At 44.3% G+C, this 15,816-nt stretch overlaps 1 protein-coding gene across 2 annotated transcripts in view; it reads left to right on the top strand.

The window, feature by feature from the left end:
* Positions 1-15,816, top strand: part of PH4alphaEFB (prolyl 4-hydroxylase subunit alpha-1) — a 54,547-nt gene that overhangs the window by 23,760 nt on the left and 14,971 nt on the right. Inside the window, exons 7-11 of one of the 2 annotated variants that reach the window (XM_077648280.1) lie at positions 772-971; positions 5,463-5,636; positions 6,040-6,264; positions 8,839-8,904; positions 13,876-13,944. In XM_077648280.1, the coding sequence (XP_077504406.1) occupies positions 772-971; positions 5,463-5,636; positions 6,040-6,264; positions 8,839-8,904; positions 13,876-13,944 (734 nt within the window). The remainder of the gene's footprint in view (positions 1-771; positions 972-5,462; positions 5,637-6,039; positions 6,265-8,838; positions 8,905-13,875; positions 13,945-15,816) is intronic. The other variant, XM_077648281.1, reaches the window with a different exon arrangement.

Raw genomic sequence — 15,816 nt, 5'->3', positions numbered from 1 at the left:
TCACCTCGTGAGATGGACTTTAATATGATGTACTGGGGCTCTGTGGTACATATTAGCAATTTTTTGCAACATTCAGCAATGACCATTGCAATGAAAGATAGCCCTTTTTCCACAGTTTGTCAGGGAGGTTGATGTGTTTATGGCACATGAGCCCATCACCGTAGAATCACCAGCGGTGTTTGCCTGATTGTCTGAGGATGTCACTGTATCTACCGTGGTCTTGGCAGTTGAACTCAGAAGTGGGTTGTTTGCATACTTGAACAAATGAGGTTACATTTATTTCTTGATTTCTTGGTCAGAAACTCATTAAAGCAGAAACACGCACAAAAAAATGTCTGACTATTCATATAGGTCGACAAAGCTGGCAAGCACATCTTTTTTTTTTAACTCTTTCTTAACAGTTAGGAAAAAATCTTATTTATGGCCGTCAGCAAAACTACCTTTTTTTTTTTTTTAGCTAAGAAAAACCTCTCTGATATATGTTGGAAGGCGTGGGTTCCAAATTGAAGCCGTCTCAATGCCTTTCTTCATTGATTTGTCATACTCATGAGGCCAGAGGCATTGTAGTAGGCAGTGGTTACAGGTTAATATTAAAATCTTCAGCTCTTTGATGTAATTACAATAGACAAAATTTCAAAATGGCAAAGTACACCTTTTCCATACACAGTGCTGGTGTGTGCCGAATTAAAATGTAGTAGAACTGCATGGTACTGTAAAAGAGAATAATATTGCAAGGAATAAAGCAACATGCAATTTTGTTGTTTAATGCAGCTCCTGACCATCCTCGTGCTCCTGGAAACAAGCGTTATTATGAGGACATGTTGGCAAAGCGAGAGCAGTACATGAAACGTGGTGATGATGGAGACATGTCTGAAAATGATAGTGTGACATTGAAGAAAAGGTCGCCACTTCCTGATGCTGACTCTGAACGGGGCATCTACGAAAGGCTTTGCAGAGGAGAGAAATTCCCAGTAAGTTTATGCATGCTTTGCATTGTGGGTCATGAAAACACAGTATAGTGGAGCCCTAGTTTCGCCCGACGAGTTACGCGCACGCAGTCAGCATAAAAGGTACCGATTTATTCTGGACCAAACCAATGCTTCCCAAGGGGCACAACATAGCAGTGAAGCAGAGCATGGAGTCGAGGCTGTCGAGAGTGCAATGCTATGAACACGGCAAAACTGGCGCTAACTCCTGAGCGCGGCACAACAAAAACACACTGAGACACGAATGGGGAAAAGTGGCACAGGTAAGGGCTTGAAGCGGTACATAAAACTTGGCTGCTCACATAGCAGCCACTCATGCCAAACAGCAATTGCGTCTTCAGAGATGCCACTTCTTTCATCCGCTCTGCCATCAGTGTCCATCCCAATGGCTCGTGCTCACCACCGAAAGCCTAACCTAACTGCCCCCCAACAGCGCTCCCTCCGGAATCCTCCAGTGCCCTCCTTTCGCTGTCCTTGTCAAGTAATCACCGCAGAGATCACCTGCCACATTTCACGAGCGACAGTGTGGTCATGCGCAGCTGCGTTGCACCTGCACACACCCAGGTGACTGGCAGAGAGTGCGCATAGTTTAAATGGCTAAAAAGGGGCTGTAGAGCCGATCAAGACAGAGCTTGTAACAAGCTCACATTATCCTACTTGAAAATGGCATTGGTCCAGTTTTCATCTTTCACCGTCTCTTTTTTTCTCACTGTATCCCTAACATCTGCTATTTGTGTGCATTTTTTTTCCATCCTGCTCCGAGCACCTTAAAGGTGCCCAGCAGGGTAGCCACGTGTCTCTCTCTTATCTCACTCCTTCTACAGCATAGCTGTTACCAACTCAATGGGCAGGTGCACCACGTACCTTCCCATCTGCTGCAGGCAGTGCATGCGGCTTCAATATCCGGCCATCTCTGTGCCGCGGTAATGTGCGTTGCAATGTCGCATCAGTTCAAAGGTCCAGCAGTCTTTAAGCCTCAAGTCAATGAGCGGGTGCACTCTGCACATACGCACCTTCTGGTATTCCGGAGGCAATGCACACTCAACACAGATGTCTGAGCATGTCAGGTCTCTGTGCCAACGCAGGAATGAAGGCGCCCTGCCTTTTCTGCACTGGCTAGAAAGCTTTCCCCCAAGACAGTGCGGTCCCGCAAGACGTCTTCCCCATAGCTTTGTGCAAAGGCATGCGAAGCCATCTTGTGGGAGCGTGCTTTCTTGCATAGAAGCATTTTATGTATTTTTTCTTTCCTGGACAGAGCCACGCAGATGCCCTGCGAGTACTGTTGCACAGGGTCACCGTGGTTTGCGGTCACTACAAAAATTCATCTTAACCGGAGCACACGCGAAACACATTCCTCTTAAGTGGATTTTTTTACATTGAGTCCTATATGGGAAATCAACCGAATGGTCTCACATTGTTCATCTTATTTGAGGGTTCGTCTTAAAGGAGCTGTGAAACACCTTCCGGGGAGAGCACATCAACTCGCTCAATCACTGCACCGTGTTGTCATGAAAACGTGAGCGAAATAATACACTTCTACATGCACCAGAGGACCCACAATCACGCGTTAAAGTTGGCGAGATCTTCCCGGCGATTTTTTCATGCTCGCACCCTCGTCCTTCACCCGCACCTGCGTATACAAGTTGAGAGATGGCGATTGGTTAGATTCTTTCAGACATCAGGCAGCTACCCTGGCTGCGGCCAACAAGCCGCATAGCTCTGGCGGGTCAGGAAGCTCCGCTCCCAGGAGTGGGGTCGGCGGAGCAGTGCCGACCTTCCAGTGTGCAAAAAGTGTTGAAAGGAGAGGGAAAGGCACGAAGACGCTGAAATTCAAATTTTGATTACAGATAGGTCATCTTCTACAAAGCGTATTAAGAAAATTTTTGCTGTACAATATTCGTGAGGCAGCGTGCTTTAACATCCCAGGCATACCACAACTTTATTAGAGCCCCTTTCAGAGCCCGTTTAACAGAGTTCGTCTTAATGGTAGTCTTGTGTATATTCTTTGCGATACTGCTTTATTCTTTGGGACTGAACTTCTGAACACTTAAGCCTTTCACAGAAATTTTACTCAAAACCATAGTGTAACAGCTGCTTGTACATAACAATAGTTGAAGCATTTACTTTACCTTGGTAAACCTGCCTTTAGAGGTTGCAGAAGTTGAGGGAAAATGAAGCCGTTGATTTATTTTTTTTTTCTTTGATGCTCACCTTAAAGGGTGTTGTTTCGAGCTGGGTTCTATCCGCTGCTGCCACTAGTTGTAGTGACTCGACTCTGAAGTGGTTTCCCTGCAGGAGTAAGGATGAGGAGACAGGAAGGCTCAGGAAAAACAACAAGACAAATATATTCGCGTTATTTATATCAGGTAGCAGTTAGAAAGATGATACAGTGTAAAAGACAATATGGGGAATATGCCAGACAAAGCAGTTGGGCACTCTTGCATAGCGTTTTCACCTCTAGTATCCGTCTTTTTCTGCCATTGAGCGTTCTATTTGTGGGCGCTGCCTTTCGGTTGTGACTCTGAAGCTGAATGGTCCCAAGGTTGTTGCTGGGGTCTTCCTGTTTCTCTTGTCCTTTATGAACATCCGGCATGGCTCAGACACGAATGTAGGCTGGTTCTTGGAGCCGCCTCGAGCCTCCAGGAACGGCTGCACGGAAGTTGTCAAAACAAAGCCATGGGTGGTTTAATGAAACCACGGCTGCTGGATGGTTAGATGACGGCAGGCTCCAGAAAACGGGGGGAGTGGTGACGTGTTTCCCCCACTCGGACAGCTGTTGTGCATCGCAGCTGGGCTGCTCGAAGACTCTCCTTGTCTGGAAAGGCACTTCGGGGTTCTGTTGTTGAACTCTGGACCCGGGCGGGGTTTTTTGGTCCCTCATGCCTTGCCAGATGGGGGCTAATTGGGTAATTGGTCTCTTCAGGCACCAAGACAACCCAAATTAAAGCAGGGTCCTAACAGCCTAAACCTTCGCCTAGCTGAAAATTTTAGTATACTCGTGTGATTGTAAGGCATTGTCCAAGAAATGCACTCCCACAAAAATTTTCTGCAAGGACTTGTTAGTAAGTGTGTTTCAATTGTTGTAGTCAAGCAATTTGGCCACCTTGCTCTAAGCTGTGGCCTGTCCAAAACGGTTTCTCTCGCATGCTGGCCCACTGGCCTCTGCAAGAAACTTTCTCTGCCTGTTCCTCTCTAAGGGGTGGCACAAAGCTATGTTGGAAGTCTAGGTAATTAGACTTGTCTGCTCCATGGGAGGTGTGCAGCTATACCTGTCACTTGGACGAAGGAGATTGCAATAGTGCACCACACATTGTGTTGCACTAAAATGTAGTTGTCACAACAGAGCAGCGGGCAACAGAATTGCATCAATGAAATCGGAATGTGACTATACTTGTACTCACTGCAGGACTGGGCAGGTGCACACTAAAGCTGTGACACAGAAAGGAATAAATGAACAGTGTGAAAATGTGACACCATAGACTGAACTAAAAGAAATGTAAAAGGACAAGAAAGTAGAGCTCAAGTACTTGCTTCTTAATGCTCAGAAATGACTGGCACATAGAAAAGCATGCCAGGGAAGCATGTTATCTGTCAGTCAGGATGACTAACCAGTGAAATTCTCTGTGCCATTTGCATAGTGCAGGCACACCTCTTCCTTCGCCAGCAAAAGCAGGGAGATAATCTATGTTGAGAATGAGCGTGAGCAGGCTTTTGTTTCAATTTTTGCAGTCTTTCACGGCATGCATGACTGCAATGCTGTAATATCTTGCAAAAGCAGTCATAGCCACCTGACTTAAACACATTTGTTTGTTTGTAATAAGCCTGGTCAGGGGCCCCTTAAAGTAGGAGTACACTCCAAATACTATAGGTCAAAAATAGTGAACTGCAAATCAAATTATCCAGTGTAGTTTGTTGCAAGTTCTGAGCTAGACTGGCTTCAGTTGAACTCGTCCCAACCAAAATGCATCCCAGTTGTAAAATTTGTTTTCAACATCAAATGTCCCATTGCCTAACATGCCTTGTACCATCAGGACCAAATGACTTAAAACAGGACAAGTGCAATGCAAGCACAAAAACATATAGTATGAGGTAAATGCTTAGAGGGAATACAGGTGGGGATTGCCTACAGAGCAGCAATCAGCTGCTATAGTATTCAGTCTTAAATGAGATGTACTTGGATAGCCTTCAATAGTATTATACTTCTTTTGTCTGCTGCGTGTGTATTTTGGATGGCTTAGGCTGCTGGTGATGGTTTTATTTCTTTTTCTTGGTTTTCAATCATGGTCCATCTGTACTCCATCTCACTTATGGAGTTAGCACAGTTGTTTGGCTGTTTGTTCACGCTGTGTTTTTCCTTTTGGTATGTGCAAGTTTTCCTTCTGCAGTGCTGGTTCCTGTCATGAGATAGTAACTAGCCTCATTGCAGGCTTTGCTCATACTTTATTTATTCTTACCTTCAATGATGTTCTTTTGCAGCCGTTATACCATGACCGGGAGCTGACATGCCAATACCGCACGAACAACCGGCCATACCTGTTGCTGCAGCCAGCCAAGGAAGAAGTGATGTTCCCAAAGCCTCGGATAGTTGTCTACCATGATGTTCTTTCCGAGCACGAAATGAATGTCATCAAAACACTGGCCCAGCCAAGGGTATGCCGCATGCTTGCCTTTCATTTTTTGTCTGCTTATTTTTTTCAGGCTGGTTGACTGTTTGGACATAGCTTTCTGATAAGTTCTTAAAGTGTAGCAGATGTATAACCAGACCTTTTCAAGCCTGGTCATGTGTGCTGTACCATCGAAGTGTGCACTATAAGTGCAATACTGTGGCAGAATTTTGTTTGTTGTGAATCCTTAAAGCTTCAAAAGGCCTGTGACATGTTCTGCTGCATTCTAGTGTTGCCTTGATGATAGACTTTTGTTGTCACAGTTGCATTTTGGCACAATTTTTGTGGCATATGGTTGCTGTCTATGGAGTGCAGCACCATTGGCGCACCATGCATGTTCTGTTTCGATCTATGAATCACTTGCTGAATTTCCTTTCAAACTGCTGCAGTTGAGGAGGGCAACAGTACAGAACTACAAGTCTGGAGAGCTTGAAACTGCCAACTACCGCATTAGCAAGAGTGCGTGGCTGAAGAACGAGGAGCATGGTGTGATAGCCCGTGTTTCTCGGAGAATTGAAGATATCACAGGGCTAACTGCAGACACTGCTGAGGAGCTTCAAGTAGTCAACTATGGCATTGGGGGCCATTATGAACCGCATTTCGACTTTGCTAGGGTATGTGGCTTATGCTTTACTCAAGCTGTAAATAGATCACATAGTGACTACACGTGTATAAATAGCTGCAATTTTCCCATAATTTTACTTCATGTGCCTGTTCGTGTACTGGGTTGCAAAACTGAATAAAAACTTGGATGACGCTTAACCTACCCTTAAAAGTACAATGTGATAGCATTAGAGATCCCTCCTGCGCAAGTACTCCTTCTCTTTCATAGTCTCTTAGATTGCGGGGAGTCCTTATACTGCTGTTGACGCAGGGGTGCAGTGATGCGGCACTGCCCCAGCAGGTGGCTGTTTGAAATACAGCCAATGGTGGGGCTTATGAGACCCAGCTTGCTCTTTCCGAGCTACCATAAGGCTCATTTTTGCACAGATGGTTCTTCGGGAGGCTGTCTATCTCTCGACCAATGAGCTGATGCACAGTGCCATAGTCGGAAGGTGGCAATTGCATTGAGTTTATTTGAATTAATTTCATTACCACCTGCCAAAATGGGGAGTTTGCCCATAGCCAAGTGGGCAGGTTGCTAACCTGCCCACTGTGGCAGGTGTGCCACTTGCTTTTTCATGACACGGACAGACAAACGCCAGCTTTTCTCATGAATGGGACCTCTGATTCTATCGCATTAATATGAGCTTGCCACTTTAAATGGCGCGGTGACTAAATACAAGCACTAGCTGGTTTCGTGAAGCAAGAGTTATAGGAGTGTTTTCATTCAGTGTTGTGTGTCGCCACAAAAAAGTAACACTGTGCAAATATTCAGAGCAGTACTGCCTACCATACGGGACTATAATGTCGTCGTTGCTTGCTTCATTTCAATGGTCTCCTGTACATTCTTTCATTGGTTATGAGTGGAACAGCTGTTTTATACATGTCATGCTGTAGATCTGCGTAGCACATGCATGTGCGTATTTTTTTTTTTTTTTATGGTGGGCGATTACTGACTGATGCCTGCTGCGGCGTGTGATTTTAGCCAACCATAATGTTCTTTAACTGTTTCTTGACCTATTTTTGCTGCGTTAGCAGTAGTAGTGTCATTTCCCAAAAACCTGTCGTCATTGGTGTGAGTGGTTTGGTGCCTTCGAGAAAGTGGAGGGGGCCACATGGAGAGGCGCAAATGCATAGAGAGAAGCAGAGTGGAGAGGAGCCAGTGACCCCACTGCCAGCCCCATGGGTTTTGTGAAGGTCTCCACTGTCTTACACTCGGCTGCATCGCCGCAGGCATGGCGCTCGAAGAGCACATGCACTTGTCACACAGCCATAATTGCACTACTAGCGCATACCCTGTCGCATCAATCAGAGTGATCGCCTTAAACTTGACTTATGCAGGCATCTGGGGAAGCAGGAAAAGATATCTTTAGTGGATAATGTAAGCAGCATTTATGGAGTGCTTCTCAACATCAGACCTGCTTACCTTTTTAAACGCCACACTACGAAGCAATCTTTCAAAGACAGAAATACCTATTAACTATTCACATATGCTATATAAAATAGCAAAAAAAATTTGTTCACCACTCTCTGCAGTGTCCAGAGGTGACCACTGTCTGCACGTGCCTCATGTTGCCTTCGTTGCCTTTAGGTGGGGTGCACTTTTGGTGGGTATTGGTGGAGAGGAGGTTTGGGGGAGGGTGCGTGACTACACCTAGCATGCATCCCGATTCTCGCTTCGTGCAATCTTTGCCGTCATTGGTGGAATGTGGGGCCGTGAAGGCGCGCCAAATGCTTTGAAACACCTCTCAGATACCGCACATAGCCGGGAGGTGAGAGCTCGAAGACATGCTGCAGGTCCAACATACATAGCCTGCGCATGGCACGCTGCCCACAAACATGCTGCCCGATAATGTCCGCAGATCTGTTCCCACACATTCATAGAGAGAATGGGAGAGCTTTTACGCCAGTTGGCATAATGTGAGAGATTCTATGATATGAGTATCGTCTGTCTTTGAATTTTGCTACTGCCAAATGCCAGTATTCCAAAACAGGAACATTTGCATAAAGCTTGATGCCAGTGAAAGACACAGAGGCTTTATTTCTTTAATTTTATTTCACGAAATCACCAACTATTTGTAATTATTATTGTTCTGTTTTGTTCATTTCAACATTTTTTTTTCTTGAAAAATGGCTTCACAGACACTCAGCTGTAACAAGGCCCAAAAATGTCCATTTACCAGTAATACTTCAAAGTCTTTAAAAAAGTCAGTACTAATATTAAATATTATATAATAAGTATTGTACTTGTGATGTTTTAGGTAATCATCATGCAAAAACAGAAATTTCAAAGAAGGGTGTATTTTGAAGGGAAATAAAAAATATAGTTTCTTATGTTCCTATTTTGGAACATTGGCAAGTAAAGGGTTAAGTTTGCTTGAAGAAATTTTTCACATTATCATCACTGGATGTTGCAGTGTTATGTAACTTCATATAAATTTGTCGACATAGATATCGTATTTTGATTTCCTTAACTAGAAGCATATACGTGGCACAAAAAAAATTGAGTAATTTGTCTGTGAGAGATTTTAATGTTATGAATGCCACATAAGCTGTGTGTGATTGTGTGTTGTTTTTTGATGCAGCGAGAAGAAAAGAATGCTTTTCAAAGCCTTGGAACTGGCAACAGGATTGCCACTTGGCTGAATTACGTAAGCAAAGTGTTCAGTAATCTTAGTGCTCGCTTTAACCATAAATCCTCTTTCTTTTCTTTTTCAGCTGTCTATAAATGAGTAGTATAAATTCCTAATACTTAGTTTTTCTAAAATCAAATTTTCATCCTCATGACTTGAACAGTGCATCATTTCTCTTTGTGTTTCAGCATTGAATGACCACAATGCAAGTCAGCTTTTTATGTTTCATTCTGTTTGCTGTTACAAAATTTGCATGCACACCTTACGAGCATAATGACCAGGTCTGCGTCCTGCCTCACATGTTGCTAGAGGGTCCCCAGAAAGTCTTGTTAATTGAAATTCAAGTATGTGTTTCGAACATGTACGTCTTAGTTCATCATTAATTCTGCTTAAAGTAATCTGCCTATGGTACAACCTTGCTGTGGTTTCTTCAAAATGTACAATGTTTGTCCTTGACACCATTTTCCATGATTCCAGTATCTAAACTTTCCTTGCAAAAGCCTTGAGGTTAAAGTACTGAAGGCTGTGTGTCAAGAGGTTACGTGTCCTCTCTAATTACTTGAATAGATATTGCAGAATTGTTTATTCATGGGTTTCTGAACCAATACTTGAGCATTGTGAACTCACATATTCTGTAAGAAAGGTATGTAGCCAAGCCACGTGTACTATTCGTACACATAGACCCCACAAATGGACTGTGAAGTCAACTTCTATTACTTTTGTTTACTGTACGTCCTTGCTACATTCTAAAGTACTAGATCACACAGCGTGCCTCATTTGTTGGTGCACTGTGACATTAAAAATTGATACATTAATCAGAGAAGTGCAAAGTGTTCTAGGCACTACAAGTGAGGATATAGGAGAAGTGTTTTGATATGAAAGTTACTGGAAGGGGTAATAGTAAATGAAAGAAAAAAGGGGGAACCTACCATAAAAACCGGGCTATAGGTCGGACCGGAATATAGGCAGATCCCCCATCTAACCAATTCTAAAGATGGAAAAAATCCTTTTCAATGGAAAAAGTACCGAAAGTCACCCTTACCTTCAAACAAATGTGACTCAACAGGTTGCACAATGGTGACAGTATTTATCCTCATTTAAGTGCTGCTCATATGTACACCTGGCCAATTTTTTTTAACAGTATCGCACGCCCATCGACCCGCGTGTTTGTCAGCACCTTATAATCACGGCATGGAGCGGCGCAAACAAACGAGGTATGCGCATGTGTGCACATGCGCTTACTCTCGCTTCTTTTGCCGCTCCGTGCCGTGATCTCTACCACTTTCACGTGGATGCATTCGTCAGTCACAGGCAGTGATTTTGCACGCAGCTCGCGGACGAACTCCGCAACTAGAGATGGGTCACTCTGGAGCGAGCCGGATCTTTTGAGCCACTCTTTTTAAGGAGCGAGTGAGCCGTGGCTCAGTAAAAGTGAGCGGCGGTTCTTTTGGAGAGCCCGTTCTCTCTAGTTCAGTGAGCCGTAATGAGTCATGCCAAACCGTTCCGTCAGAGCCGGTCTTCAGCCGGGTGCGATTTGTGCGCCATCTACTATTAGCAGTGTGAGAAAGCAACTGCATTCCCGCTCTTCCTCGCAAGAGTCGCAACCAGCCCCTCGGCTATGTACGGTACAGTGTGTCCCCCCCCTTGCCCCCGCAAACATTGACAAAGGCGCAGGAGTCATTGTCCGCTTGACAGCATCGCTGTGACGGCCGAAGGCTCCTAGATTTGCTAAGCGCGCACATCCACCAGCGCACCAAGAAAGCAAGCGTGGTGCACACAATGAGCACATGGCGCCGCTCGTTCTGGTGCTCCATTCCCACGGCAGCGGATCTCCATGCCGCTTCTGCGGAAATATGCGAACTGCCACGTGTTCCGCGAAGGCCCCTTTCCTTTGCTGGCATTCTTGATGGCGCCAAAGCGTCGTGGGCCTCCGCCATCTGACATTTCCACAACAAGCCAGTGGGTTAGTGGTCCTGCCAGTTAGCTGAAAAAAATCTCGTCATCCTTCGAGAGGTGACGCGCAGGAGCGGCGGGGAAGGAAAAGAGCATCATCACGCGATAAGGGTAAGGGCTTCCGTAAGGAGGGGGCTTTCGGAATGTTTTCGTTATGTGTTTGTTTTTCTTTTAGTCAAGCCCTGGGCTCGAGGTTGTGGCAAACTTCAGGGGCTGTGGCTACCTTCATTGCTTATCGAAGCTTAGGGCGGGCCTCGAAGTATGACCACCCTAACTTCTTTGTTTGTAAGACAAAAACGCAAGCAAATGCATTAGAAGTCACAAGCCAGTCTTGTCTAGTTTAGCTAGAGGCTCCTTGCAGTGGCGTATAATTTGTGGGTCTATAAGTAAGGTCTTGTAGTGTGTGTTCTCTCTGTAAGAATTTCCTTTTTTTTTTTTAGTTGCTAGCTTGGCTGTCTGTGTGGCTCTGCTTCGTAACTCAGCTTGCCCTTGTACATTTATGTAAATATATTTCCTCTCTTCATCATCTGCATTTGTCAATTGTCCCCATCTTCAAACACTGCCTGGAGAGGTCCAGGTTACACTGTAACCTCTGTTATGCAGTCTAGTTATTTGGCTTTGAAAAAAACGATATATGCATTAGTAGAATAACTGTACGTGTTATAGGTATTTTTACTAATACCTTTGAAGTGTTGCACCAGCTCACGATGCACGATCGGTGGAAGTCGTGAGACATCGCTCGAACAGTGGCTGTCAACGAACGGTGCCATCCTTTGCCAATGATTTGCCAGAAGACACGTTCTGAGCGAAACAGCGCTCGCAGACAACGGACGAGAACAGGAAGACACAACAGCACAGGACAACGCATACAGCACTATGCGAGCGCTGTTTTGCTCAAAATGAAGACCCGGCTCTGACTGAACGGTTCAGCAAGGCTCACTGAACGAGAGAGAACCGGCTCTCCAAAAGAACCGGCTCTCAACCAACTCGCCCAGCAATATGCGCTTTGCCAGAAGACCCAGCTCGGACTGAACGGTTCGGCATGGCTCACTGAACGAGAGAGAACCGGCTCTCCAAAAGAACCGGCTCTCAACCAACTCGCCCAGCAATATGCACTTTGCCAGAAGACCCAGCTCGGACTGAACGGTTCGGCATGGCTCACTGAACGAGAGAGAACCGGCTCTCCAAAAGAACCGCTGCTCACCTTTACAGAACCACTCGTTCTGCGCTGCACTTGGGGAGAGAGAGAGAGTGGAAAGGAAAGAACCAGGGCTCACTCGTTCTTTAAAGGAGTGGCTCAAAAGACCCGGCTCGCTCCTGAGCGACCCAATCACCGTTACAGATTTGAGTGAGCCGGTTCATTTCAGTGAGCTGAGCCATTCCGAGCCGCTCACTGAAGTGAGCCATTTTGCCCATCTCTATCCACAACCTTTCCTTCCAATTCTGGATACGCTGCGGTCTGCCCACGGAATGATGTTTCCTTCTGGTTGCTGCAAGTTTTAATATGCAGCTTCTGCCTCCGCCAGTACCAAATGCTCTTTTCAGATGCTCCAAATTTGCACTGTGCCGCCAGGTTGCCGTGAGCTTCCGCGTACCCAGTCGCGTTTTTCTTGAAGGCGACGGCGAATTGCCGTTGGGTTCCGCTCATTTTGAAACAAAATGTGAGAAAGCAGCCTTTAACCAAAATAGCTTTGCAACAGCGGAAACGCAAAATGGAGGTGCCACAACGTTGCCACGGCACGCTGCTGCTGATGGTGATGGAGGCTGTTGACTTCAGCCGCCCATTGTTGCAAGACTTCCATAGTTTTCCGCCAATGACCAGTATATAAGACGGGGGTCTACTTTTCGCCATGGTTTTTTGAAAACAAGTTCGACCTATATATCGGTTTTTACGGCAAGTTGGAACCAGATGGCATGGTCATGATGAGTGGCACACTGCACCACTCTATTGAATGTGCAAGTTGACGGAAAAAAGGAAGGAATAAGAGACTGGGTTTGTTATAGTATTCCTTGTGTTTGGCGTGCACTAATAAAAAATTATGCATTTGGGATTACATTTTTTGGAAGGCACTCTCCTGCTTAGAAAGTGTTTCTCAGAGTCGCCAAAAAGTGTATCATTGGGTCTCTTGGTCAAAATTTTGCACAGAGGGTGGCTTTTTCTAAGTTTGGTTCTCTGACACAGTTTGCAACTGTTCCTGTCATGCACTTTCATGAAAATGATAAAAATATTGCTTTTGTTGGGGCTGCATAAGATGACAGTGTATGTCTCCTCTGTAGTATATTTTCTTTTTGCTATGGAAGTTATCATCCCTTTAGGCACCTTGGATGAGGCTCTCTTTTTTTCTGAAAAACTGTCTATGATAAGACTACCTCACCTGCTCATTCTACTGTTTCAAATGAGTGCTAGTTGCATTAAAGCAATGTTCACATCATTTAAAGCTGCAAACATCAGAAGGCTAAATTGTTAATTGTCTGTGACCAAAAAAGCACAGTATTCTTCCAAAATTTCAGTGTGGGTTATTCCATGATTTGAAGCGAGCAACTTCTATATTAAAATGTTCAAATGATTACAAACTCATCAATATTTACTTCCATCCTGTGACCAGTTCCATTAGCAGGATCACAGCAATTTCCTGCACTGTGTGCTTCTCAGAACTTGGTGACACAAATATTGCAAATATTCATAACTTTTTACAGCACTAAAGCTGAGTAGCGATACTATTCCTTTTATTATTATAACACAATGCCTTCATTATGCTTGTCACTGCAGCTGTCATAGCGTAAGTGCTGCTTTTTGTTTGCACTAATTCACTGCATTTTTGTTTTGCATGTTGTATACGCTATGCATTTTCCTTTGTGTTAGACATGTAGTATGTGCATTGCTAGTTACCATTAACCCAAATGCTGTTGCAACTGATAATAACTGAGTCCCAAAACTGATACTAACCTCTGGAAGTAACATGTGGTGTTAGTAAGCACTGCTGTGTTCTTGTCTTCTTTCTTGCTTATTTTTATCTTTTTATTTTTGCTTTGAAGAAAAAAGGCAAGCAAAAACTACCGCTGCACTTGTCAAATGGCAACCGGGTTTCCACGTGGCTTAACTATGTAAGCAGATGTGAGGTCTCCCTCTCTGTCTTTCTGTTCATTCTTCTTGCCTTGATTGTTGGCTTTGTTGTATGTTGTAGTGAGTGGACTGCTTGCATGTTGGTAGAATGCCCTGTTTTACTGTGAGCATGCAGCACTGCTGGTGTACATACAGCTAACACATTACTGAAATAACAAGACCACTGCAAGCAGTAACAGGTTTGTTTCTTTGTCTTGTGTGATTTCAGCTGTGTCTTTGCTAGTATGCTAACTGGTTAACTTTTGTGCCATAGTTGGGGCTTAATGATGGATTGCTGCATTAAGCTGCTTGTTTAAAGCTCCAAATAAAAATGTAGCTTAATCTCAGTTTTTAAAGCTCTGTTACTTCAGACTCTAAACTGTTTCTAACCAGTCTTTGCATTCTTTAATAGATAAATCTGTATCTATCATGCATAGTACTGGTAACTCGAATGATCTGTGGTGTGCACCAGTTAGTGCCAAACTACAACACTGGGATCATAGAGCAGAAGACTGTTTTGTTTTTTCTTGCCAGTGAAAAGAAAAGGCCCTGAAATATAACTGTGACTTTGATCTAATGATGTTCAAGTAATGATTTATTTACTTAATTTTCACATACTGTAGCCTCACATGGAGCTGTGGCAGGAGGGAACAAAAAAAAGCACAAACACATCGGTGACAATCAGTGACAGCTAAAAGTTCCTTCAAAGGCAAAGTACTACAGGTTTCACCAGGAGGTCGAAATTTCTATGGTATACAGAAAAAAAGTAATTAAACATGTCAGTGTGATGATTAAAGGGTTGTTATTTCTTTTTACATTGTTGTCTAAGGGCTCATGTAGATGTAGAATACCATATGGTAGCCCTCAGCTGCCTTCCCCTTCTGCACTTGTCCATGGTAGTCTGTAGATAAAGTGAGCCAGACCTGTCGTATTTTCCTGCTGCTGAAGTGCTGCTGTGTAATGCTAGTGGTTGCCACGTTTTGCTGTTAGTAGTAGTGTTTTTTTTTTTCATGTTGAGGTTGCTGCAGAGGGGTGCTACAGAAAAAGAAAAAAATGTCACATGAAGCAGTGCCTTATCACCATTTTCTTTTATGCTTGTGGGTGCCATTGTGGCCAATTAGCAACAGTAACACCCATAAAATTCTGCTTCAAGAGTGCCATTGTCACTGCTAGACCAGCAGCTGGTTAGCATAATTAATATACTGTAATTTGTTGTTTATCAGTCATTTTTGTTAATGGCAAAGCAAAACTAAAAGTATCGTGGTCAGAAATGATAACGATGCTACAGCAGTGTGCTTGAAACAAAATGTTCCCGAGTCATAACTGTGCACTGCAGCCTACTAATTGTAATGCTGGAAGACTGATGCCCCTTATGGTGTTTCCTTGTGTGTGTGGTACCCATTGTGGTGTACAGTAAAAGTAAAACCTCACTAATTTGAAGCCACTGGGACCGCAAAAGTATTCGAATTAGCAGGTTTTCGAATTAACTGGGCACATAAGAAAAATGAGATGCAGGTAAAAAGAAGTGGTAGGGTTTTAATGTAGTTAAACCGAGTAGACGTGCAAAAGCATGTGTTTAGCCTGGTTTGCTCATAGTTTTGCTTTGCTGGGTCGTCGGCGCATATTAGACTTAGGTTAAGCTCTGATTGAGGCTAAGCTGATCTGATCATTTCGCGCCACAAATGGAAGTTGATGAAGACGACGATGTGCAATGCACAGTGCAAGAGTGTGTTGCAGTTTAACACGAGGCGTGATCGGCTACTGCTGTAGCGTAGTGCTCTCGTGCAGTGGTCGGCGAAGGTGATCTGTTCGCGCCGCCCTGAGTTCAAAAAGCACTCGTGGCAATATTTATTTTATTCCTGCATGGGCTGTTG

The sequence above is a fragment of the Amblyomma americanum genome, chromosome 1 (assembly GCF_052857255.1).
Source record: "Amblyomma americanum isolate KBUSLIRL-KWMA chromosome 1, ASM5285725v1, whole genome shotgun sequence".
NCBI classification, from domain to species: domain Eukaryota; kingdom Metazoa; phylum Arthropoda; class Arachnida; order Ixodida; family Ixodidae; genus Amblyomma; species Amblyomma americanum.
This window is presented reverse-complemented; position numbering and strand designations above follow the sequence as displayed.